This window comes from Lepidochelys olivacea (assembly GCF_965140295.1).
Source record: "Lepidochelys olivacea isolate rLepOli2 genome assembly, chromosome: 9".
Classification (NCBI taxonomy): Eukaryota; Metazoa; Chordata; order Testudines; family Cheloniidae; genus Lepidochelys; species Lepidochelys olivacea.
In genome coordinates this window covers 33,798,304-33,825,524 of record NC_140419.1, presented here as the reverse complement: position 1 = coordinate 33,825,524, position 27,221 = coordinate 33,798,304, and the positions used below count along the sequence as shown (strand labels likewise).

General features: G+C 39.9%; 1 protein-coding gene across 4 annotated transcripts in view; it reads right to left on the bottom strand.

The window, feature by feature from the left end:
• PID1 (phosphotyrosine interaction domain containing 1) overlaps window positions 1-27,221 on the bottom strand; it is a 160,696-nt gene that overhangs the window by 88,391 nt on the left and 45,084 nt on the right. For all 4 annotated transcript variants that reach the window (XM_084639189.1, XM_084639190.1, XM_084639191.1 and 1 more), the window contains one exon: window positions 16,006-16,152. In XM_084639189.1, the coding sequence (XP_084495315.1) occupies window positions 16,006-16,152 (147 nt within the window). The remainder of the gene's footprint in view (window positions 1-16,005; window positions 16,153-27,221) is intronic.

Below are 27,221 nucleotides of genomic sequence, written 5' to 3'. Positions count from 1 at the left end.
TTGATTATCACTCTAGTTACACTTTTATATAATTCTGTATTTGTATTAAATCTTCAAAATGCACTAACAAACAAATATTTCTCCTACAAGTGGACTTCAAAATATTAAACTGTTTGAGTGAGAACTGTTTACAGAATTTATTCTTGTATATTACCACACTGAAAGATACTGACATGTTTCTAATTCGACAACTACAAGTACATTGAAAATTGAAGTTTTCCAGAGACTGATATAAAATTTCTTTTTGTTTCCAAATGTATTAAGAAGTAATATATTAACGAAACACAATGAACAGCAATACACATTAAAGAAACACCACTGAGGAGGTTGTAATCACTGAGGGAATTAATTTTGTCTTAATTCTCAACAAATGCCAGCACATTTTCATTGTTTCCTCTAGGTTACATTTCATCCATAGAATGTTGTCTAGCTACAGTATATCGCACAGTTTTCATATGGATGCTATTTGTATGGCATATAGCTCCAATCCAGAGATTACAGAAGTCAATGGGAGCCCTGTATGGACTTTAGAAGACTTTGGATTGAGCCCATTAAGAGTTCATGGTGCCACAGAGGGTTCACATCTGGATTTAAGGTTGTAGAAGAAATATATTTGAGAACCTGTATATTATCACGCAATTAAAGATTTAGGGGCAGATCATCAGCTGGTGGAAATTGTCACATCTCCACTGAAGTCAATGGAATTATGACAACATGCACCAGCTGAGGACCTGCCCCATATAGCACTACTTATGCCCTAGAGCATTGTAGTGAGGCAGAGTGGCCTCCCTCTAGTATGGAAGGGGTTAATTCCCTCTGGTGGGCGCAGCTGACCACACCCTGCTCCTCCTCACAGGAAGTGCAGGGGCGGGACAGAAAGTATAAGAGTAGGGCCATGCAGCTCAGTCAGGCCCGGACAGGGGAAGCATGCAGACATCCATTCCAGAGTGCCGAATCTGCAGCAGAATCCCAGACCTGCTGCAGGGAAGAAAGGTCCCAGGGAGACGCCAGACCCCCAGGGAGACGCCAGAGGTAGGGTTGCCCAACCATGAGCCAGAGCCTAGAAATGATGGAGCAGCAGCAGCAGGAACCAATAGGAAGTAGTCCAGGGGAACCAGAAGGCAGCAACTCCACGTTTCCCTGCTGATCCCATGATCAGGGCCGGTGCAAGGATGTTTTGCGCCCTAGGCGAAACTTCCACCTTGCGCTCGCCCGCCCCCACCCTGCGAGCCCTGCGGCAGCTCCCCCCTCCCACCCTGAGGTGCCCCCCCACGGTAGCTCCCCGCCACCGCGCCCCCCCACCCTCGGCCCAGAGAGCCGAGGGGCAGCTCCCCGCCCCGGCTCACCTCTGCTCTGCCTCCTCCCCAAGCATGCCGTCACTGCTCCACTTCTCCCACCTCCCAGGCTTGTGGCGCCAATCAGCTGTTTGGCACTGCAAACCTGGGAGGGAGAGAAGTAGAGCAGGGCGGCATGCTCATGGGAGGAGGCGGAGCAGAGGTGAGCTGGGGTGGGGAATGGTTCCCCTGCGTGCCCCCCCACCCTGTTACTTGCTGCAGGCAGCCCTCCCTGCGCCCCCCTGCCCCAGCTCACCTCCACTCCACCGCCTCCCTGGAGCGCGTTTTTGGCCGCCCCCAACCACTTGGTGCCCTAGGTGACCGCCTAGTTCGCCTAGTGGTTGCACTGGCTCTGCCCATGATGGAATCGCCTGCCATTGCCAGGGCCCTTGGCTGGGACCCAGTGGAGCAGGGTGGGCCCAGGTCCCTCTACCCCCTGACCCCAACCTTGTACATGGGCTGGATGTGCACTAAACTGCTAGGCTATAGGAACAGAGCCATAGATTTGCTGTTTGCCCCAGCCAGGAGGCTGAGAGTTATAGACTGGTTAATTATTCTGCCTATGTTCAGAGGGCCAGAGCCACAGACTGTTGTTGTTGCCCCAACGAGGAGACTGAAGGATCCTGTTTAAGTGCTTCACCCATGCCTAGAGTGCTGAGCCCCTAGACTGTTTTTATCTCCCCTGGCCAGGAGGCCAGACTACCAGCCAACTGGGGGCATGCAAAACCCTCCTGAGGGAAACCTGAAGGGCTAGTTGGTTGGAGGCCCACGTCAGACCACCTAATGAACTTCCGGTGGGTGTGTCAGCTTCCTGATGCCATCAGAAGGGGATGCGCCGACCCTGAGAGGGAGGAACGTTACAGGCACCAAGTGCCATTTCCAAGTTATAGGCATTGTACAAAATTAAAATATGCAATACAAAAAATAAAAACAAACATATATTCACTATATAGAGCTGTATTTTGTATGAAGACTTGTTCAAATTTTCCTAATCAAACTGCACAGTCTACCTGTCTGACAAGGATTAATATTCCCATTTTACAGATGGCAAAACAGCAAAGTTAAGTGACTTGTCCAAGGTCACATTGAAATAAATATCTGATCCAGAAGCGGACCTTTAGTCATGTGGCTCACAGGCCAATAATATCTTGGATTTACATAGTACTTTTAATCTGTAAAGCTCAGAGCAATTGACAAGGGTAGGTACACGAGTAGCCCCATTTTACAGACAGCATAAAGAGACACATAGATATGAGGCTTTTTCTGAGAAGCACAGTGGATTAGACATGTGACTTCTTCAGAAAATCAGGGTTCTCAGCCCAGAACTTCCATAGCTTCCCTTGTGATTTTGAACATGTCACATGACCAAACAAGTCCATGTTTTATTTATATTATATATTTCTGGGTTCTCCAAATGGAGTTTTACACTGAAAATAAATTTGGTAAGGAAAGGGGTAGGACATTTCTGATCTCTACACTCAAAAAGAATTCTCTAGACTAGAACTGGAATTGAAAAGAGTTAATTTAAATTTCACATTTTTTAATAAAAAGTACAACCGTAAAACGGATATCACTGTTTCTATGGGGTTTGGAGAACTTGTCACTATAGCGTTCATATATGTAAACTAGTTCAAATTTATGTGAAGTAGCCCAGTTGAATTGTTCCTTTGTGCTGAATTATACTTTAATCTATGGATCAGTCTTCTGATTGTATATGTTTACTATGGGCCAAATTTTGCTCTGTTATACCAGTGTAAACCTGGAAATATTCCACTGACTTAAGTGCTGAAATTCAGCTTTTGGAGAGAATGGATGTGTCAGATTGACAATGCAAGACAGTCTTTTATCTGTCTATCACTGGCTTATATTTAGCTCAAGTAACGACTGAAAAAATAGCTACCATAGGACATTTGGCAGTAATCAGTGTGAAATGATCTTAGTCCAGTTTCCACAGGACAGGTGACCACATCTCAAACACCAACATCACAACTGGCACTGATCTGGACTTTAGTTGTCAGTGTCTGGAGAGAGGTCAAGGATGGAAGAGGCAAAAAGGGTACACCACACTGTCTCTCCAGAAGTCACCGTCAAGACCTATAAGTACCGAAGCATGGCAGTTGTGCAGTGCAAGGCAGATTGTACTGCCAATTCCCCTGCTGTACTTGGTGGACAGTCAGAGAACTCCAGCCTCCAGTGCTGTGAACATTGTGCCTTCCATAAACATCACTCTCACTTCAGACAGAGAAAACATGTGCTGATTTCACTTACAAACCACTCGGCATGAAAACCACGACATTTTGGAACATTTTCTTTTAAATTTCTAAATTTTAAAAAGTACCAAACCAGAACACTTCAGTGAAAAAGAATAAGCTGTGACACCACTATTACTTTTTGAAAGAAAAGAAAATACATTTTACAACTATTTTAATGTTTACTGGACAAAGGTCTGCTCTCAGTTGTCACTGGTATAATACCAAGGGGAACATAAAAGGTAATGCTGAACCTACATGAACTACCATTTAAATTTATTCAGAATATATGCATTATAAATTCAGTGCTATACAAATACACATGGACAGTACAGAAGACCATACAATACGTGTGCACAGTACCTGCAGTTAAAATGAAGTTCCTTAATAGATATGCTTGGTTCCTTAAAACTGAAAGAAATTACTTCACTTCTATATTATATGGTCATTTAAAATCCAGGATAATGTTTTCCAGTCTGGATATTTTTTAATATAATCAAATGCATTTTTATACAAAAGCATGTAGGCTTGTTAATATTCTAAATTGTAATGATCTTATTTTAAAGGAAAAATTTCCATTTTCAATCTTGACCCTCAGGTTTCATAGATTTAAGGCTAGAAGGGACCATTGTGATCTGATCTCCTAGGACCATTACTCTGGCCTCCTGCATAACGCAGGTCAAAGAACCTCATCCAGTATCTCACCAGTTTCTCTTATCTTAATATTGGGGGGAGGGGGGTTGATAGTTTCAGCCATAGCACGTAAGTGCTGTGCTCTTGCCAGATCTTATATGCTAAAGAGGGATGGACTTAAATTATTTAGGACCCAATCCTGCAAACAGCACTACGGAGGCAGACCTCTGCATCCACAAAGAGCCCCGCTGACATCAATGGAGCTCTGCCCATGCCACTCTGATTGCAGGATTGGGACCTTGGACTGAAAACGCAAGTGGTGCAGAAAGTAAAATTGAGGATTCAGTAGGTGGCAGTCAGCACTCTGAGTCAGACTGAGTCAATGACTCTGTTAGAGGACACTGTGTTAGTACAGAGGCTTGTCTTCCCAACAGATGTCTAATTCACTTGCACTCATTAAAGATCCAATGGCACGCTTCCATACAGCAGTGGTACTAGCCTCAGTGTCACAGCCAAATTCCAACTTGAATTATGTCTGCCTAAAATTTCCATTACAGTTTAAATTGGAGATATTTTTCTTCACTTCCTCTTTGAAAGAGCATTGTGAAGAGTTATTGGCAGAGAATGGCCACCATTTTCTACCCCATGATGGCTGCACTGCAGAGGATGACTGATCCCTATTTAGATATTCCAAAGTACTTTAGGATTCAAAGTATTATATATGCTAAAGAAATGATGAACATCTACCAATGAAAAGTTCCTGATTTTCTTCTCAACACAGAGAGGGTCAGCATTTGTGACAGGTTTGTTCTGAGCGTTACATTCAGGAATGAATAAATGATTAATGATGATTCTCAACCAAGTCACACAGAGTCCAAATGGCTTAGTTTGGATTTCTATTTATTTGCATTTTATGCTTTGAATGTGAATCATTATTTCTTCCATAACAAATTGGAGTATAAACTGTTCAGAGCCTTAAATAATTGTTTTACATTAAAAGGTTTAATTTAGATTATTTCTTCTGATTGGCTTCTCTTGCTAACGAGACTAAGGGATGATGATTTCCAATTACAGCTTTTGTTAACTCAAAGGCAGTTAAAACCACCAAGCTCTGCAATTGTAAAAAGCACCCAATTCCAGCCAAACAGACTTCTTCCTACCTTAGAAATTTTTCTCGGGCTCCAAATTTCTTCTCCTGGTTGCTCATGATGGAATGGTCCCCATTTATTTAACCAAAACTCAATTAATCTAACACAAGCTGTGGAAGATCTTTGGCAAACAGCTGATTATACTTCCTTAGACTTTATATGCTTCACAAGGTTTCCAAACTTCAAGATAACTCTCTCTTTTTTTGGCAAGTTGACAGCACACAATGTAACAGGGTTATTTGCTCTGCCAGGTTTCAAAAACAATATGAAATATGCATATATCATAGCAAGCTTAGAAAGAAAGGCTCATTATGATGACGCAAGCACACTTTTCAGGGTTTAAGAGAAGTGCAAATAATTTCTCAAATACATGGAGCATATACCCCATGGGCAGAGTTAAGATTATAGTGAGTTAGATATAGCAGACCATGGTTGTGCTAGCAGTGAGGTCTCTCTCTCTAGGTACAGGAGTAGAGGTTATGGGCTGATTGTGATGGATACCATAATATTTTCATTTCCTTGCTTCTGAAGTTTTGGTTTAGGCCACAGAAAACATCCCCAACCTTAACTGATGCACAGCATAGTGGTTTTGTGTATTATATCCCTATGAGCAAGGACTGGCTACCTGAATGACCACCTCTCTCCGTAATGTGCTCTTGCAACATTGGAGGTCAGCTGGGGTGCTTTTGGCTCTGGAACTTGCTCCCACATATGACTGAAGGAATCCCAAGATTTTTAACCCTTGTGCATGTTGGGTAGTCCCTCTCTTTGCTTGGGGCTAGCGTGTGCCACTTGGGTATGGCACAGAATAAAAGGTAGGGGAGGCCCACCTCACCCCAGCCCAAGAGAACAGCAGGAGACATTCTCCTAGAGCTCCCAGGCACACAGAGTGTACCATACTACACTCTTTTTGATGTGCAGTCACTCCCCATTTTTCCCCACATCATGATCAGCAAGTTCCACCAGGGAGTGGAAGGCTCAGTAAGACAGCCATAAACCTACCTCCTACCTGGCCATCTTGGATCATGAGGTCAACCCATGGAAGTAGAGAGGGAGCAGCACTCAGGGCTGCCCAGGAACGGGAACTTGGCCCTTGTGCAGGTCATGCAGGTGTGTCGGGAAACTCCTGGTGCCTTTCCCATGCTCACTGCATGCCCATGAAGGAGACAGGCAGACTCTAGTTTTCTGAGGGGGTAGCTGGGGGGCATTTCATATTATTATTTACAATATTCCCAGGGATTGTGCTGTGGGTGCAGTTCTCAATTTAACTCCCAAAATAAATAAATAATTGTGGTACCGCTCAGCTTTAATTAACATATATTCAAAATTAGAACCCATGGAACTATACCTAAGCAAGAGGCATTCAGATAAATGTGTGTAGTCAACCCTTGCTGGTGAATGTGATGTACAAGGAGGTTTTTAGATAGGGAAGTATAATTTAAACTTCCAGAACTAGATGCCCTTTGTTCGAACTCCTGCTTGCAAAATGTCACCAGTGCAAATGCTAACAAAAAGCAAGAACATTAATATATCTGACAAGACATGGCAACTTTTACTGCACCCAAAATACATTTTTCCTATCATGCCTATTTACTAGTAAGCAAACAAAATTTGCTACAATACATCCCATCACAGTGAAACATTGAACACTGCCAGAAGTCTTTTTCAAGCAGGCTGGACTTAGTCAGGTTTTACTAAATCATTTTAACTAATTTAAATCCTTTGATTAGAGGTTCATTTTTAAAGTCTAGGGATCGTATCAAATATCTTCTGAACTAATCATTTTCCACTTGCATTCACACGTCATATTTCTGTTAGTTATTTTGCACTCAGCCAGTTCACAATACTGCCACTGACGTCAGTGGCATTTCCACGCATGAAGCGAGCAAATGATATGCCACAGAGATCTGCTCGGAAGTTCAGAGAGGAGAGCGTCACAATGCCAGATATGGTGTAGGATGTTCCGTTTAATGGTTGTCTGCTTGGCTACTGGCCTTCATAGCAGAGGCGGCTACATTTGTTGGCGCATTCAACCCTGTTCCCATTGAAGTCAATGGCAAAACTTCCACAGACTTTAATGGTACAGAATCAGACCGCTTACGTGGACAAACTCAGAGGTGGGGAGCACATGCAAATCCCACTGACTCCCCACTGTGAGAGTTGCCAGTGCTCAGCACAGAACAGGGTTTGGCCCACAGTTATTAAAGTGCCTTGTGATCCTATCAGAGTAAAGCCATTATGGCTGTGTCTACACTTGGAGCTGGGAATGCCATCCCCAGCTCACACAGCCACACTTGCACTAGCTGTCATCATGCCAGTGTCCTAAAAATAGTAGCGTAGCCATAGCAGCATGGGAAGTGGCAAGCAATGACATAATCCAGCTGCCCCAAGCATGTACCCAATGGTGTCCGGATGGATTTGTATTCAGTGCTCCAATCCTGCTGCTGCTCACCGCTACCTGTGCTACTGCGGCTTTGTTACTATTTTTAAAAAAAGAAAAGGAGGACTTGTGGCACCTTAGAGACTAAGCAATTTATCTGAGCATCAGTGCTCAAATAAATTGGTTAGTCTCTAAGGTGCCACTAGTCCTCCTTTTCTTTTTGCGGATACAGACTAGCACAGCTGCTACTCTGAAACCTGTTACTATTTTTAGCTCTCTAGCTCAATGAACGCTAGATCTCTGTGCAAGCTGAGAATCACGCCCCCAGTTCCAAGTATGGACATTGATACTTTGTTTTTACATAGGCTTTCTTAAAAATGTGCAATAACTTTGCTATTGAAATCTTAGGTTAATGAAACAGAGCATTCTTCAATTCGTGTAATTCTAGACCAAGAAAACTATCTGGGGGAAGTGTAAATGAATGTTCCAACAAGCAACTTTTCCCATTGTTGTGCCCTCTCGTTTTTGAAATTATGCCTCTAAAACTAAGTCTTATTTCACCATCTCTCCCACTGATGAATATAATCTTCTAACACGCTGAAGCAATTAAGATCTGTACCACTTTTCCTAATGCAGCTGGGAGGAGTTGCAGGGAGAACTTGGCAATTAGAGTAACACTGTCAATTTGTAGTATAAAGTGTGCATGGCTTACATGCAACAGATAGAGAGTCCTAAATGAAGCAAAAAGAAAATGAGGCATTGTGCTTCCCATTCAAATATGTGGTAGAATAATAATAGACCCTGGATTAGGGTTTTATTATTATTTGTTTGTTTGGGTTGTTTAATTTGTTTCTTTATTAAAAGATAATGGCCACCTTCAAGTTATGATCTAACAAAATGGTAATAAAGACCATCAAAAAGCTAGTTAGCTGCTAGCCACATTATATTTATGGCTAGATGCAGCTGTGCTCAGGAAAACTGCTCCTGACCTCACTACAGCTGCAAAGAGAACATTTTTATTTGGTCTAGGATGAGATGAAGTGGGTTTAGGAATATATGCAGCAGCTACTCAACTGTGGTTTGAGTAGCCAAACTGGCAATAAATGTTTAAAGGTTGGGAGGGTACTTAAATTATCTGAAGGAAATTTAAATAAAATAGTAGATTTTTAAGCACCAAAGATGTCAAAAAGAAAATGCATGTTCTGTTAAGTATTAATACATAATTGTCTGCTGTTCTGAATAAATAATATATTGCCATGTGCTCTTAGTTCAGACTGGGGACCAGGAACCCAGACTCCTCACATCTAGAGATAAACTGAAAGTTACTAGACATGATTCCGTATAGCTGAACACAAATAACCAAGCAGTTGAATTATATAACTGAAATCTAAACTAAGACCTGGACTCTCAGCTGCACCAGAGCTCTGTTCTAAAGCTGGAGCTGCTGGGCATAATTTCAACCCTGTGGCTGTTCTAAATTATACTGCCCCCTGGGACCATTACCTCAGCTTGTAACAGATCTCTATGAGCCATTAGACCAGCCAAGAAATTGCCAGCTGACAAACCCCCTTAAACCAACTTTATGTCATCTGGGATTTCCCCCACATCAGGAGAAACCTCAACTGACCTCATAGGGCAGTTTTTCAGCCCCTCTGCTCCACCAGGATAGCACAAAGAGGCCAGAGCAGGGACCATGAGCTGAGCCTCAGTATTCAAGTGAGAAGAAAAGCTTTATTTGCACCACATTTTACTTACTCACTATCTAGATTATCTAGATTTCAGTAGCATAAGATATGCACAGGAAATAGTAAACATGTAGTACAGGGTAGCAGTTTGCCACCTTTCTTTAAGTGATTGAGGTGAGAATTTGGGATTTGTCAAACAAATTGGGAGGAAAAGGACGGGGTTAGGGATGGTCCTGACTATTAGGCTATTGTGTTGTATTTAGCTAAAAGGGACAGTAGTCAAAAGCTGACATGCCATGTCGTTATTATTGTTACATTATTTATTTATTATTTGTATTGTGGTATTACTAAAAGCGCCCTCTCCCCCCCCCCCAAATCAGAATCAGGATCCCATTGTCCTAGATATTTTACAGACACACAATAACTCCCTACCCCAAAGAGTTTGTTGTCTAAATAGAGAAGAGAGACAAGCTGAAATAGACAGAGTAATACCCAAGCAAGAGTTTGGTAAAATTTAACAAGGATATTTATCAGTAATAAAATAATAATTATTATTATTATTTAATTTAGGAATTATATATTACTCTAGGATTCTAAGCTTTTGTCTGTTCCTGTGCATCCTCTTAGTTAACCCAGCTTTCAAATTGGTGCAACTCCACTGACTTCACAGGCATTATTTCTTGAATAATGTCTCCCAGGAAAGGAGATCAGAATCAGGCCCAGGGGGCAAATTTAGGACACCTATTTTACAAGTATCCCAATGAGGATTTTCTTATTTGTGTGGGACATCATCAGATCATTATTTTTGAGGCATGAGAGCAAATCACTGACTATTAACTCTAGAAATTAATTATGGATTTTTGCATTGTGGGTCAAATTCTCATTTATGTCATGCTAGTTAAATTTGAAGTAACTCCAATAAAGTTAATGAACTAACACAGGTTTAATGAAGAGAAGGATTTGGCCCAGGGTCTTCAATATTCCATAAAGCCATACCACACATCAAGTACAGAAGATTATTAGTATAATGTATATTACAGAAGCACCTAGAAGTTCCAATTGTGGGCAAGGACCCCCAGCGTGCACAGAACACAAACTCCACTAACCACTACCATTTAGGAAGTCCAGACACAGGATTAGGTCCTTTCTACTGCTGGTGAACATATTTTTTCACAACTCCAGAATAACAGGTATAAATTATACCTGCTTCCATTAATTCTTAATTTTTCATCTGTAACAGTATGAGTCAGATTTGGTTTTAAAACATCATTATCTCACTAATGCCACCTATGCAAGTTACCTGCCATCTTATTTGAAAAGAACTTTAAAAGCATTAAGCTCACATTAGTCATTTCAGAAATGTTAATATTACATGTCCAACAGAGATGAGCAAAGAGCTTGAATGTAATAATCTTCCCAACTGAATATAAAAGAAAAACCACAGGCAATGTATCATACCTAAAAATGCTGTATCATGGAAATTTATGTTGCCATTTAACAAGAGCTTATCCCTAGGAAAGGAATGAGTTGTACCTAAACTATAGCAAATCAGCTTTGATGAATAATATTCCTTGCTAGGCTCATGCTGCTCTAATCGAGACCCCCCTGGTCAATCCAAGAATAAGGGTCACTACATTTGAATGAAACCACTACTGACTCTGGTCACTGACTCTTCAATACAGACTTCACATTGAAGAGTCTTATAATTTAATACAAATGTTCAACCAATGACACCACTTCACAAGTTACAAGGCAACATTTTTAACCTCTGTCATTTTGCATTACAGTAACAATGCCTGGAAAAGCAGCAACAGAATACATAAAATCCCTTGTAATGCCTCCACAGCTTTAAGAGATAGAAAACGAGGAGCCTTGAAATCTGCATAAACTAATATAATATTTGATTATTCTTCAAAGGATAAGGATAAAGCTTTAAAAAAGGGACAGTAGAAGCAGCTACTTTTGAGAAGCGACCATTTTGAGCAACCTACTTTCGAGAAGCGGTCCAGGTTTCCAATCTCAACCTGATGCTACAGTACTTAGTGTTGTGCTGAAAGGAGAGGAAGTTTCCACTTGAAAACACAAGAGTGCATCACAATTAATAATCAAAGAGCTACAAGTCAGATAACCACAGTCAAATCTAAATCCTCAGCATATGAACAAGGGGGAGCCCAATATTCATATGTGGGGATCTAAATTGCACTCATGCACATACAAAAAGATATGTATTTAATTTTTGGTAGGAGCAATTTAGAAACCCATGATTAAAAATCTCGCCCAACAAGTGAGCTGGAAACAATAAAACATATATTCTTAGCATTCTCCTCCCCTTCCCAGCTATATTAGGGTTTAACTCAAATAGTGACTTTCTATGTACAGGTCCCTGATTAGCCAAGGTGTTTTGTTTCTCTCTTGAAAACAGCTACTATTGTTGTGACCTGTCATAAATATAAAGGGAAGGGTAAACCCCTTTGAAATCCCTCCTGGCCAGGGGAAAGCTCCTCTCACCTGTAAAGGGTTAAGAAGCTAAAGGTAACCTCGCTGGCACCTGACCAAAATGACCAATGAGGAGACAAGATACTTTCAAAAGCTGGGAGGAGGGAGAGAAACAAAGGGTCTGTGTTCTGTCTGTCTATATGCTGGTCTTTACCGGGGATAGACCAGGAATGGAGTCTTAGAACTTTTAGTAAGTAATCTAGCTAGGTATGTGTTAGATTATGATTTCTTTAAATGGCTGAGAAAAGAATTGTGCTGAATAGAATAACTATTTCTGTCTGTGTATCTTTTTTGTAACTTAAGGTTTTGCCTAGAGGGGTTCTCTATGTTTTTGAATCTAATTACCCTGTAAGATATATACCATCCTGATTTTACAGGGGGGATTTCTTTATTTCTATTTACTTCTATTTTTTATTAAAAGTCTTCTTGTAAAACACTGAATGCTTTTTCATTGTTCTCAGATCCAAGGGTTTGGGTTTGTGGTCACCTATGCAAATTGGTGAGGCTTTTTATCCAACATTTCCCAGGAAAGGGGGGGTGCAAGTGTTGGGAGGATTGTTCATTGTTCTTAAGATCCAAGGGTCTGGGTCTGTAGTCACCTAGGCAAATTGGTGAGGCTTTTTACCAAACCTTGTCCAGGAAGTGGGGTGCAAGGTTTTGGGAAGTATTTTGGGGGGAAGGACGCGTCCAAACAGCTCTTCCCCAGTAACCAGTATTAGTTTGGTGGTGGTAGCGGCCTGTCCAAGGTGTAATATTTTGTACCTTGGGGAAGTTTTGACCTAAGCTGGTAAAGATAAGCTTAGGAGGTTTTTCATGCAGGTCCCCACATCTGTACCCTAGAGTTCAGAGTGGGGGAGGAACCTTGACATGACCAAAATGCTAAAACACTTTTCTTTTGTCACTGTCTACAAACATTAACTACATTAAACCGCATAGTATTGCTGAAAAAAGCAGCATCCAATCTTGTTGGCACCCATGTTGTTGACTTTCTTGACAGATAAGGGGTCTCAGCAGTGGGCAGGATCAAGACCCGAGTGTCCTGCCCAAGACTGTAAGCAGTGTCAGCAGTAGAAGGTAGAACCCAAGCTTCCACTCTGGGCTCTGACCTCACCTCTCTCATAAATTAGTCTGTTCATCTTTAAGAAATATATTGGAATCTTTGACAGCACACACTACCCAAGAAGTTTCGGCTACGCTGGCCTGCATTATGAACTATATGCAATCACAAGCAAAGACTGCAATGGCATCTGAGGTGTTGTTCAGTCTTGAAATCCTGAGACTGCAGCAGTGCTCTTGCCTGTATGTCAGGAATTTCAAAGAAAGAGAGTAAAGAAAAGAAGGGCCGGGATAGCAAGAAGGAGCTGGAACTTGTGCCCTTGAGTAAGTTACTATTGCACTGAGAGACTATGACCGTTAGAATTTTGAACGTGGAATAACTGCAGTTCTGTGCTGCAAAATCGAATGTAAATTATATCTTGTTTGTTTGTGTAAGTGTGTGTTTGCTTGGTGGAGTCATGTTGTTGAGCCTAGAATGATAGGATAAGATTGGAAAAAGGCAAGCCTAGGTATACAGATTAAGAAAATGCAGACATGGGAGGCACTCTGATGGTTTTTAAAGGCTGGGTGAACACTCTTTTCAGGAACCAATCTAGCGAGCAAATTTACTCAACAGTCTAAAGCTGGATGGTGGAGGGAAACTGTGGGAGGGTAAAGCTGCCTGAATAACATTTGCTGAATAATTTGGCTAAATTTCACAAACTTTTGAAAAAATTATGCAATTAAATTTTCCCTAAATTATTCATCCAGCAGATAGTCACATAGTATTTGCCCAACTCTATTTGCTATGTTTTTTTATTACTCATCTAGGTCTTTTGGTGGATCTAACCAAAAGGCAAAAGAAAAACAGTAATTGCTATTGAAAAAGTTACCTGAAGAAGTAAAAATTAATTAGTCACTGAAGTGCTGCGGGGGTGGGGGTGGGGCGAGGAGCGTTGAGCATCAAGGGGAGAGGAAGCCAAACCAGCTACAAATATTTGAAGAGAAGGATAAATAAATGTAGCAATGAGGTAAAATAGGGAAAGGGAAAAATCGGGTTAATAACTGAGGAAAACTTCTTAACCATGAGAGCAATGCAAATACGGAATAGTCTCCCAGGAAAGGTACTAGAAGCCTCATCTCTTGAGTCGTTTGAGACGAACTCAACAAAGCACTGGAAACTACACTGTAGGCAGCAATTCTGGCAAGGAGATGGACTACAACACTGCATGACATACAGTTGTTGCCACTGACAAGTAGGGGAAGAAGATACGTATATAGTGGTAGCTGATAGCTTTTTATGTATTTCTGTGAAAAAGCATCCTAAGTATGGAATAGGATTCTGACTGCTATAGATTCCAACTCATTCTGCAACACGCGTCACTTGTTAAAGAAGAGCTTTCATTTGTTAAAGAACTGCAGGATGAGTCCAATAGCACTCTCTGATTTGAACTCTACAATCATACTCTCAGAGGCAGAGTTAAATTTCCTTTCAGAAAGTGTTGTTAAGCCAAAGCCCATCACACAAAATGTGAAAGCCAGACCCTCCACAGTCCGTACTATTAACTACTGATGTTCCCCAAATTTCATTATGTATCAACACAAAGGACAAAAGACATCATTAGGGAAACCTCTGGCAGTAGGAATGACTTATAATATTGTGTAGGGCTCATTTGGCTTGTGTTCTACTGTATCAACACAATGCAGCAATGGCACTTGACACTGAACATGAGCTCTTCTCAGCTGCACTCGCAGCAAAGAGCCACAAGAAAGTCAGGTTTCAGAGTAGCAGCCGTGTTAGTCTGTATTTGCAAAAAGAAAAGGAGGACTTGTGGCACCTTAGAGACTAACCAATTTATTAGAGCATAAGCTTTATAAATAGTCAAACTTCCTAGAACAAAGGTTTGCTCATAAAATCCTGGTGACGACATTCCAGGAAAAAAACAGCCTAACACTGTAAAGCATTTCATTTCATAATGTACCCACAACTCATTTCCTTTACCTACTGAGAATGCTGTGAAAAGCATAGGAAACCACCATCAAGCAACCTCTCCCTCCACACCTCTACCAAATGGCAATATCTCAATGGCTATTACCAGAAACAACAGGCACAAAAGGTCTTGTAAGTTTTACTTGTAACTTGAAATTTGTATTTCACCTACCACTGTGACATCAGAAAGGGTTTTATTTTACAGCTGGCATCTTGCACAGCAAGTGATGCCCAAGACTAAAAGAACTGTTCTCTCACTACCTTTGGGCTCAGGTATGTATCTGGCTCAGCAACTGGAACTTAGCTAACAATCCTGTTGATGATGTACAAGCCAAATGAGAATCCAGCTCAATCTCCCCTAACATCTGTGGCTCCACTGGGCTAACTTAGTTTTGTAACTAAATTAGACAGATATACCCAGACAGACAGGCAGATCTGTTCACTGTTGTTAAATAGTCACAGTAGAGAAAGTACTTTATGCACTTAAGCAGTTTAGAGAATAAATACACTTTTTCAGGAGCTGTAGTTTGCTGCAATTGGACAAAGTCATCTTGCTGGTTAATTGATTCAAGGTCTAATTCTTTATTTTTAAATATGATCTCAAGCCTGATCCTGCAAAGCCATTTCAATGGGCATATATGTATGTTAGTAAGGATTACTAAACAGGGTGCTTAGGCCTGGGAACCTCATCTTTCAGTGTTAGTACCGATAATCATGTTTAAATTAGCCCAGGTGAAATGACACCATCACTAAAACACTTACATATTGAGTATAATAAGCAATTTTGGAAGCCAGGATCCAAGTGCAATTTATTGCCAGGATTGCAAAACTACTTTGGGATTTCATTCTCTATGCATGAGAACCTCATTTATTAAGGAGCAGACTGTTAATTAAAAAAAGCCCAAAGATTCTTTTGATTTATAAACCTCACAGTATTAGCATTATTTAATGAGGTTTCCAAGATAACAAAATGAATTTTTTCCCACTTTCCTCTTATATGTGTGGAACAATTCCACAGTTGTCTTGAGCCTTGGGGGTTTTGATTTTTCAAATACCTTGCATCCAGTATGGGCCCGGGTCTTCATTAATGGAGTTGTGGTGCACAGCTCAATGGCTTCTGGCTCATGGAAGATCACTGTAGGAAGAGGCTCTTTCCGAAGAGTTAGGACATTCAACTTGGTCTTCAACATGGTCTGAAAATGCTAAAATACAAAACAAAAAAGCAATTCACTTGAATTCAGACAAAGGAGGACTGAAAGTTAATACTTCTATTCACCTGAGTGTCTTTAACTGTCCATTCAGTGCCTTGGAAGCCTCATGTGCAATAGGAGGATGTTTTATAAATTAAAAAAATAGATTACTATTAGAAATGAGTAAACATGTACAACTAAATAAGACACACACAAAGAGTGGCCCAGTATCTTTTAGAACAGAAGCCAACATTTCCAAATTTGAAGGCCTAACTTTCAGCTCCTAAATCCATATTTGTGCACCTAAGTGAAAGTGACCTGATTTTCAGGAGTGCTGGGCATCCACAAATCCCACTAAAAATCAATCAAAATCCCAGTCACACACTGAATCTTTCCACAAACTGCCCTTCCTGGTAAAGACAGACCACACCCAGCAAGCCTCTACTTAAGATAAAACAGGAAAATCAGAACATTTGGAAGAAAAAAGGAAAAAGACAAAATGCCTTATCTCTGTGGCCCTATAATTCAGCAATCAACATTTCAAAGGAATTTTTTTTTTAGTGTTTATTATTTTCCCCCTCCCCCAAGGCTCAATTCTGCTCTCACGGACTTCACCAGCAACACTCCCATTGAGTTGGATGCCTTGTCAAGCCCTCTCCATTTGTCTTTGATTCCTTGGCTTGTTAAATTTGGACCCCCTTCCATTGTTCACTCTGAACAGGATATATAGTGCACTCAGGTAAATCACAGTATTGGTCCATAAGAGTAGGTGGCACTTCCAGCATTTTTTTTTCTTTTTTACACAGTACTCCCTATGCTTAGAATGGGAAATTATGAAAAATAAAGATTAAACTGTAATAATGTTAAATGGCAAGTTTTTAAAACAAACTCTCACGTAAAACAATACAACATTTTAAAAGTTTTTAAATAAAGAAAGCCTGTTCTTGGGAGATTTCCAAACTAATTTTGCAGAGTCAACTTTCAACTGATCCTGAACTCAGGAATATATAGCGTTTGTTAATCACTATTTATTTGGAAAGGACATATAGTTATGAACATTTTCAAGACACTACTAACAACATACAGAACCTATTTCTAATAGCAGCTTCATTGATTACAGCCTCCAAATTAGGCCTCATTAATTATACACCTTCACTAACTTTACCATACTTGTGATTATTTTCACTAAAACTAAACTTTAATCTCCAATTTAGCAGAGGAAATTTTATTAATAAAACTACACTTTGCATCTTTTATCACAGGATTTCAGCATGCTTTGTAAACCTCATTTAGCTCAGCCTTCCTGCACTCCCAGGAATAAGAGAACCATTATTGTCTCTATTTTACAAAACATGAAACCTAGTGACTTACCCAAGGTCACACAGAAAGGCTGTGTCAGAACTAGTACTAGAATCCCTGTCTTCTGATTTTCAGTTCTGTGCTTTAAACTCAAGACCCTATTAAATGGATTTCCCATTCAAAATGTATGATAAGTCCTTAGCAACAACCTCTGTATATAATTTACATAAACATGCCATTGGGATGCTAACTGAAGGACTGTTAAAACAATATGCTACTCTGAAACACTTTAATCCTCAGTTCCTCAATGTTTTGTACTAGTGACTGTTATGATGAAGAATATTGTACTCAATAAGTGTACCGAAAAGGCAGAAATACCAATGGTCTATGAAAATAATACTTGCTTTCCTACTCTACCCATGAAGTTATGGCCTGTCATCATACTACAGGGCATCTTTGAATGTTTCCATGCTGTTTATGCAGCCATTTGGGCGTCCACTCTGGTAAGTTTCAGAGTAGCAGCCGTGTTAGTCTGTATTCACAAAAAGAAAAGGAGTACTTGTGGCACCTTAGAGACTAACAAATTTATTTGAGCATAAGCATCCGATGAAGTGGGCTGTAGCTCACGAAAGCTTATGCTCAAATAAATTTGTTAAGTCTCTAAGGTGCCACAAGTACTCCTTTTGTTTTCACTCTGGTAAGAGATGTATTCATATTTCTAATCTGACTTTCTCTCATATTCTCCATTATCCCATTCATTCTCCTAAGCACAATAACGTATTATCTTAGGCAAAAGAGCACTCCATTTAAGATGATTATTCATTAAAGAATATACTTTGACATATATTTATGGAGAAGAGCGCTGTTAGCTATTACTAAGCTCTCTGGGAACATTCTTTTACATACCCTTATTTGAGCATTGGCCTGCTAAACCCAGGGCTGTGAGTTCAATCCTTGAGGGGGCCATTTGGGGCAAAAATTGGGGATTGGTCCTGCTTTGAGCAGGGGGTTGAACTAGATGACCTCCTGAGGTCCCTTCCAACCCTGATATTCTATTATTTCATTTCTTTCAATTTTGAATAAGGAGTTCATTGATTTGAATGTCAGATTCATTCAGTAAGTTTTTAGTAAAGGCTTAGAAATACATGAGAATGGCCATACTGGGCCAGTCCAAAGGTCCATCTAGCCCAGTATCCTGTCTTCTGACAGTGGCCAATGCCAGGTGCCCCAGAGGGAATGAACAGAACATGTAATCATCAATAAATACCTTATTGCCCTTGATTAGCACAAAATACTATCAAAGTTTGAGATGCTCAATTTGAAAAGAGGAATGTAAGATCAGTTATGGAACATTACTTGCTACACCAGTTAAGGAATTGCTAATCTACTAACCTGGACCACTGTATCCCTTAAATTACAAATATAGGATACAGATTTGCTAACTTGCTGCTGAGAAAAGAGATTTATTTCTTCAGAAGAAAACATAAAAAATAATACAAAGAGTAATACAGGCTTGAAACATGGGCAGATCACAGAGCTGTGAGAGAGAATTTCTTACCACAGTCCTTCACTTGCCAACATTCTTTCACAGGTTTTATTAATCTCCCCTCAATAACACAACCTTGAGAACAACATGTCCGTTCTATCAAAGCACCCAAGAACTCCGGCCCAGAGGAGCCCTGCTCTTCAATGTGTGTGGATGGCTGGCTGGGGGAGACGGGTGTAAATTCAAACTTTTTTTTAAAACTTTCACCAAGTACTATTTTACTGGTGGACTGATTCTGGCTACAAACAGAGTTCATGGCTGGAAGCATTTCAAACTAAAAATGAAATCCTAACCCACTGCCTAGCCACTCCATCGCTGTGGGCCAAAATTGCTGTTTCCATAGATAAGCACTTTAGGGAGAAAACAGAAGAAAGGTGGCGGGGGGGGACGATGGACGACTCTTAAATGAGATAAAAAGAGAATCATTCCTATAGCCCTGTTTTATTTAATTAACTGTATTTCACTGTTACACTTCGATACAGTAACAGTGCTCTTAACAAGAACATTTCCCACCCTCCCTATGAATAGATTCCTCTAGAGTTCAGTGAATCAGACCCCAGATATGGCTCACCTTGCCTCTCATCTTCATGGCGATTACTTGCAAGGACAAAAAAAAAAAAATCGCACACTGACAAAAAGTGAGAAAAACTATGATAATCCAAGCCATGATCTATTTCTCTCATATATTACCAACCATCTACAAAGGCTTAAAAAGGGGAAAAGAATTTTTTTGCCATCTTGTCACTATTACATGTGAAGTCAGATGCAGTGGCCTTAGTCTTCAATCTAGTCAACAGTGGCAAATGCCAAAAAAAACCCAACAACTGCAATGGACAGAAAAGTGCAAACTAGTAGTTAGTCTCCTCAGTAAGGGCATGCCTAGAATGAATATATACACACACAACTACCGCTCAGACCTAAAGGATGTCCTACTTTAGCCTGGGATACACTGATGGTATGGAAAGGAAAATTTGCACTGCCATTTTAAGAGGCACATTGTAGTTGGCATTAAAAAGTAAAGATTTGCCAGCAGATGCCAGACAGTGAGGTCCCAAATTAAGAAAAGTACTTAAACACCTGTTTAGCTTTCAGTACATCAGTAGAAGCATTGAAGCGTATTTGGGTAGTCAATGGGTCTACTCATGCGTTTAAACCTAAGAGCACGCTCAAGTGCATTACTGAATCAGTGCCTTATGGCCAGATCCACAAAGGGACTTATGCACCTAAAGTGGCAGTTATGCACGAACTCCAAAATTTAAGTGCCACTAAGATCCTCAAAACCTGTGCTGAGCTATCACCTAAACACAGAGGTGCCTAAATTTCTGCCAGTGAGCATGTGCACACCCACCTCAGTCTAAGCACCCAGCCGCTTAAGACCAGCAACATCCTCACACAAGGCATTCTCTTAGCTGTCTTGCCTTCATGGCCTGATCTGATAAGTGTTCTCAGAGTACATCTAAAACTCAAGCAAAACAGCCAGGGAGGAGGAAGTGCTGGCAGGAGCAATCTTCCTTTAACCAGGTGATTAGAGCACTCATCTGGGATGTGGGAGACCCAGGTTCAATTCCCCCCTGCTCCCCTCCTCTTCCCTTGGTTAATGTGGAGCAGGCATTTGACCTTGGGTTTCCCACCCCCAGGGGAGCGCCCTGGGCAATAGGATATTATGGTGGGGTCTCTCATGTTGAAGCTGTTCCACTGTCTATAAATAATTAAATATGCACTGGGCCAAAGAGAGTGAAAGAATACATCTATAGGCCAGGGGCTAGGGCACTTGCCTGAGAGGTGGGAAACCCAAATTCAAATCCCTGCTCCAAATCAGGCAAAGGGTGGAAATTGTACCCAGGTCTCCCACATCCCAGGTGAGTACCCTGACCACTGAGCTAAACATCATAAGGGAGGCTACATCCTTCTCCCACCCATTCCAGCAATTCTTCCAAAAATAGTGTAAACACTTAACTCCACCTGAGAATCCCAAGGAGAGATAGGCACCTAACTTCTGGAGAGGGGCAGTGCTTGGGTCACACCCCTCACAGTGGGTGGGTCAGTGTTCTGGCTTTTATGGATCTTATTCTTAGGCACCCAACCTCCCCATTCATTGTATCGGGAACCAAGGCACCTAACCTGGGACTGAAATTCCATTGAGTGGCAAGGCACCTTGAAGTTAGAAACTGCAACACTGAAGGCCCTTTGTGTATCTGAGCCTTAGTTCCTGTTCCTAACTGGTATCTTTAGTGGAAACTGTTGGCAAATGCAGACATTTAATGGTGACCAGTGCACCTTTTTATTTTAAAGCTGAGACATTAGCTTTCCAGTGCTGTCAATCCACAACCTTTAAAGAACATTAAATTCACTCAGTTCTTAAGAAGCATGATTTATACCAATTTAATACATAAAGCACACTGTTATCATTTACATTTTATGTGCCAGAACTACTCAGTTTCATATGGTAGTTCTTATATTGAAAATCCTCAAGGAAGCAGAACTGTACAGAAATTTATATTCCATCCATGTAGACGGTGTTGCTGATTCAGTCTGCCTGTTTACAAGAAACACAAAGAGCCAATAAGCAATATAACACCGAAAGCTTCTCAGCAAGTTTCAAATTCCTTGAGCAGATAAACTAGTTTAATTGATTCCCAAAGAATTATACAGACAGGATTAGTGTGGTAATTATAATTGTATTTTCATGTTTGCAGGATCTGAAACCTATTCAATTTAAAAATCTACACAAACTTTACTGGGCTAATAATCATCCCATAAAGCTACCTTAACACAAAACCATGGTGTTGGTCCTTCAAGCCCTTCTTGAAACCACTGAGGTTCTCACATTACCTTCTTCCATTCAGTTTACCTCCTTTCTAGAAGGTTGAATCTCCCTCTTTGTAGCCAAGCAGCCCCACTCCTTAGCTGACCAGAGAGATCACTGTATGTGATGTATGCACAACCAGTACGTACAGTGCAGTATGTACATTTTTCCTCAGGGGTCTTGCCTTCAAAGTGTTTCTTGCCCCAGTGACAGCAAATTTTAGTCTTGCACGGTAATCTTTAGTCTTGTACTGAATAATAGTGAAATGTGCACCAGACCACAAAGATCAGCTATATAGATGAATCATTCATAGGGCCACAACTTTCTAATCTTAAGTGTTTTCATCACATATTTCATTCAGCGATCCTCCAAATATTCAAATACAGAACTTCTTTAAAACGATTATTTTTCCACAGCTATCAATTTGGAAATTATATGTACTAAACACTTTAAGTCATAAGTTATAATTAAAACTAAACATTAACATTTTATGTTTTTTAGTTCTAATTTGTCAATAAAAATAAAAATCATTCCCATGTGAGTATTAAGAATTGCTACTTAAGCAATGAAGATGAAAAGCAGTGCACAAGTACTAAATATCATGAGAAAGGCATGTTTCTATGTCAATGAAAATAAAAATCATTTCCATGGCCAAAGGACTAAAAGAAAACATCATGACCTCATACAATTTAAAAGATTGTTTGGAGAATAAAAATAGAGAGCATGCCTTTCTAACGATAATATTTAGTACTTGTGCACTGCTTTTCATCTTTAATGCTTAAGTAGCAATTCTCAATACTCACATTAGTTAATGATCAACACTCACTGTTACCCACACCAATTTTACAACAGTGTAACTCCACTGATTCCAATGGAATCACTCCTGATTTACACTTGTGCGACATCAGAATCAAACTGACCCCAAATACTATGATCAGAGTCGTAGACTACAACTTTCTCTTATCCTTTATCATTAATAAATACAAGGATTTAGAGATAGTGGGTCAGATTCTAAACTCATTGCTTCAATGAGTTACTCTGGAAAATCACCTTTGTATGTGAGATTATAATCTGACCTGCATTTTAACAAGATTTCCATAGTGACCTTTTTAAAAAAAAAAAAAAAATACACAAAAGCTCAGCTGCTTTTGCATTTTTCCTGTTATGTGTGATAATGTAAACCCTGAAGATTTTAAACTTGGAACTTTATCTGTATTCTCAAGACCCATCAAATATTTCACAAAATGTTGCTAGTGGTTACACCTGCAGGCATAATGTTTTAAGATTATTTGAATTCTGCTAGAGGTTGATCATGTACCCATGGACCAGCAAATGATGCAACACATAGGACAGTAAGATATTAATATGTATCAAAGAATATGTTTTGAATTGGAAGTAGTTGAAAGATGGATTAACCCCACAATGTGGTTTTACAATAAAGGAGTGCAACTCAACCCATGCGGCACCCAAGATTGGAAAAAATTTTCCAGTTGAAGGTCATATTGCAGTAGCAAAATGCCAATTCAATCTAAAGCTCTTTTCATTCAAAAAGATTAAAAAACACTTAGCATTGCACTCACTTCTATACAGAGATCATTCACCTATGAGTAAAGTCCAGCTAGCTCTGGTGTGAAACACAAAAAACTACACAGCAGGTTAGGAGAGTGTATCCAACGGAAACTGCAGAATCAATTTAGGAACGCAGTTGACGGAATTACTTCAACTGGATTTTGACCAAGACACCAGGGTTAACAGCCTTGCTGTTTACAAAAATGCCATGGTATCTTTAATGACCACAGGTGAGCAAAACTTTGTTTTTACACATTGTTCAAAACGCAGACCCCTTCAGAAGCTCAGTACTCCCCAGACCTGCTTACATCAGTTTTATACAAATATAACTCCACTGACATCAGTGTAAATGAGATTATAATCAGAGGCACAGGATTTCAGAGTAATCCTCCCCCATTTTAAGTCCTCACCTAGAATGGAAAAATTCTGGCACTGTGTATGTGAAAAAATACCTATTTCTAGGCTTTTTGTTTTATTTAAAGCAAATGCCACTGGATACAAATAAATGCCACATTTAATCTGTGTTTTTGTTTCAACAAATATTGCTAATACACTTTAAATACTATTTTCTGTTCGTTCAACTTTACTGTACAGTATCTATTTGTTCTTTATTAGTCATTCACATAACATTCCACTGGACAATACAATAATATCCTCTGTAAAAGAGATGGACACACTTAGCATCAAAACTCATTCCATCAGCAATATCTCTGTAATGCAAAGCTGATTACCATGCATACAAGTCTGTAGAATCCACGATCATGCCATGATTCTTAATATTCAAGCAAATCCGGTTTGGGTAATCTTTTTAAAACTGATCAAATTCTAGAAAGCTGGTTATTAAGATTGTGTCTTGTCTCTTGTTAAGATACATATACATATAGTCTGCTAATATATCAAACCAAATTCTTTAACTCTCTTTCAGATGACAGCAGATATTTCAGTGAAAAACTAGCAAATTACTCCTGTTTTATGTCTCTAAACCCTATCAAAATTATAATGGCAATCAGAGCAACTCAAGGATAGATTCACAACTAAAAGTACTTTTGGCATTTTAGGTGTGTTAGTTACTATTATTATTGTTATTTAAGATTGGAATTACAATAGGACTCCAAAGATCCAATCAGGATTGAGGTGACATCCAAGGCACTGTACAAACATATGAAGAGAAGGCCTAGTACCTGCCCCAAATTGCTTCAAGTGACATATGAACAGTGGAAGCTAAGCATACAGTCAAATATATACAATATTTATGACTGTGTTTGCAAAATGGTATTACTTTTTCAATAAATAATAATAATAAAAGTGCCAATTCAGTGACGCTCACCCTAGCTATCATAAGAAACCATCGGATTTCTTATAGGCAACATGGTAGGGTTTGTTCCAGGTGTAAGATGAAGCCATATGGAAGATGATGTTTGTGTGTAAAGCTGACACACAGAAGAATGAAGCTAGCATTATCAGCGGGAGACAATGTAGTAAGTGACAGAGAAGGGGTAGAATGGAGAATGTTTCGGGGGAAAGAAAAGGAAGAAGGTAGCTGGTATCATGTGAGCAGATGAGATCACCAGGAGTATAAAATAAGGGGATGCAAGCAACAGTGAAATCCAGATGGAATCTCACAGACAGTGAGAGGGGGAAGATGGGAATGGCATATGGGAGACGGGGCTGTCACTGGAGAGGCAGAAGGGGAACGATCATAGCTGGGCTTGTTTAAGATGAAGAGGGTAAATATATATTTTGAAGGGAACTGGCATGAAAGGGAAGAGAAGCCAATTCAACTTCAAAACCATTTTCAGTGGGACCTTCTGTGGCATCCTTGCTTGTGAGCACTAAGGTACATTTCATCTCATTATCAATGCCAATCGGTAGGCAGATATCTTGCTCCTTCTTGTGGTATGTCATATGCTGCCTTCAATAACTCTAATTATCAGGGTTTTATAAATACAAGTCGCAAGCTCTGCCAGTGGCCATGGTTACACAGTCCGATTCTGATGCTCTCTTTGCATTGTCTTCTTACAAGTTCAAAGAATTTGTGTTTCATGACAACTTAATTCATGTGAAACGTTTTGTTTTCATACTCTGTGTACTTGTTTGCTCTGGCTTGGATTACTTGGTTCTGATACCAAGTTTATGTGATTCCAGTCAGCAGGATTGCTGCTCAAACAAAACACAAGCCAAGATGCAAACACTCTCCCAACCCTGGGGAAGTACGGATCCAGATGAGAAGTGCATGACCGATCTTATCTCTGCAACAGGCAAACCCAAAACCACAGATGAAAACATCTCTGAATCTTATTCAGATGCCAAATTTACAGCTTGGATCTAAGTGCTAGATAATTAGAGCCCCATTATCAATATCATCATCTGGGTGAGCCGGACTCAATATTTAGTTTATTATTATTGTCTTCCCATGCAAAAAAAAAAGCAGCTTCTCAGTGTCAGCATTAAGTATGCAAATGAAATTACATTATTAATTACTAAATATTATTAATTTAAATTCTTTTATTGCTGACTGTTTTGTATATCTTGAAACTGATTGCTGAATACTCCTGATGTTGTGTCCACAGTAAATAATTTTAAGTAGAATAATATAAAGATTATTCATATTGCTAGGAACAAAGTACAATAACTTTCACTTAATCAATTTTACAATAGTTGCACGCCCTGCCTGGATCCATAGGATTACATTTGATATGAATAGTTTAAAGTTTTCACACCTGTTTGGACTCCACTAACCCTAGCATGGCGTTTGTATGTTACAGCATCTTCTTGTTTTTCTTCCTTCCATCTCTAATAATATTTAAACTAACTCCAGCAGTGAGCAAAGGAAAATGCTACAGCAAACTTGGCTCAAAAGCACATCAACAAAGGAGACGACATTCACGTCATTTAACACAGGTGTCATCACCAGCTTTTGTCACCAAGCAACAGTGTGTGTGTGTGTGTGTGTGTGTGTGTGCGCGCGCGCGTAAAAATCAGCACTCTCAAATTGGATTAAAATTTTTGAAAGGATCAGTGTGCCAGAATTTCATCTGTGCAAGCCTGAGTATTTATGTACACTACCTGGTCAAATGCAAACCAGAAAACAGAGATGACAGAACAGGAAAGAAAGGAAGTGAAGAAAATGAAGCAATGAGAGATGTCAAAAAGGAGAAAGAGCAAAATAAAACACACGGAGGCACAGATATGTCACGTCTATTCATTTTTATTTTGAGCTAACCTCTCAGACATCCTCCAATAATTTTTTCCCTAACTTGAGTTTCCAGTAGGAATGTTATGGGATAGAGAAAGCCCAATATTAAAACAATGGAATCGTGCAGCATGAACAAGGCTAGTTCTTTTTCAATTTACTGTTGGAGCCATTCCAATATTTTCTGCGTCAGAGAATGCCTTAAAAAGGTCTTTCACCATTCTCTGCGACAGGCAGACTGAACCTATCTAGTACAATATGTACCAGAAAAATAGGCATTCCCTAACCCACCCTTTTCAAAAAAGCATTTTAGTCATATTCCTGCTCTTCTTCATTTCTCAGCAATAAATCAATAACTCATTAAACAGTTATATAGTGACGTGCTCCCTCACCGCCTCTGTAAGGCTTTTCCTGCGAACCAAAGATTTGGGTTGGGTTAGTGAGGTGCCTGTTCCACACAGGGAATTTATACTGACCTTTAAAAGAGCTTGTTTTGAGCTTAGCAATATACTGGACACAAAGGAGGTGAGTCTCTTCCCAAAACAAAGCTTACGTGAGCCTTTAAACACAATGAGCCAAATGAAAGTCCACCAAATTCCTAGATTCACAGCTACATGATGGGGAGCGTCTAACATGATGATAATCCATTTGTTTATATAAAACAATTA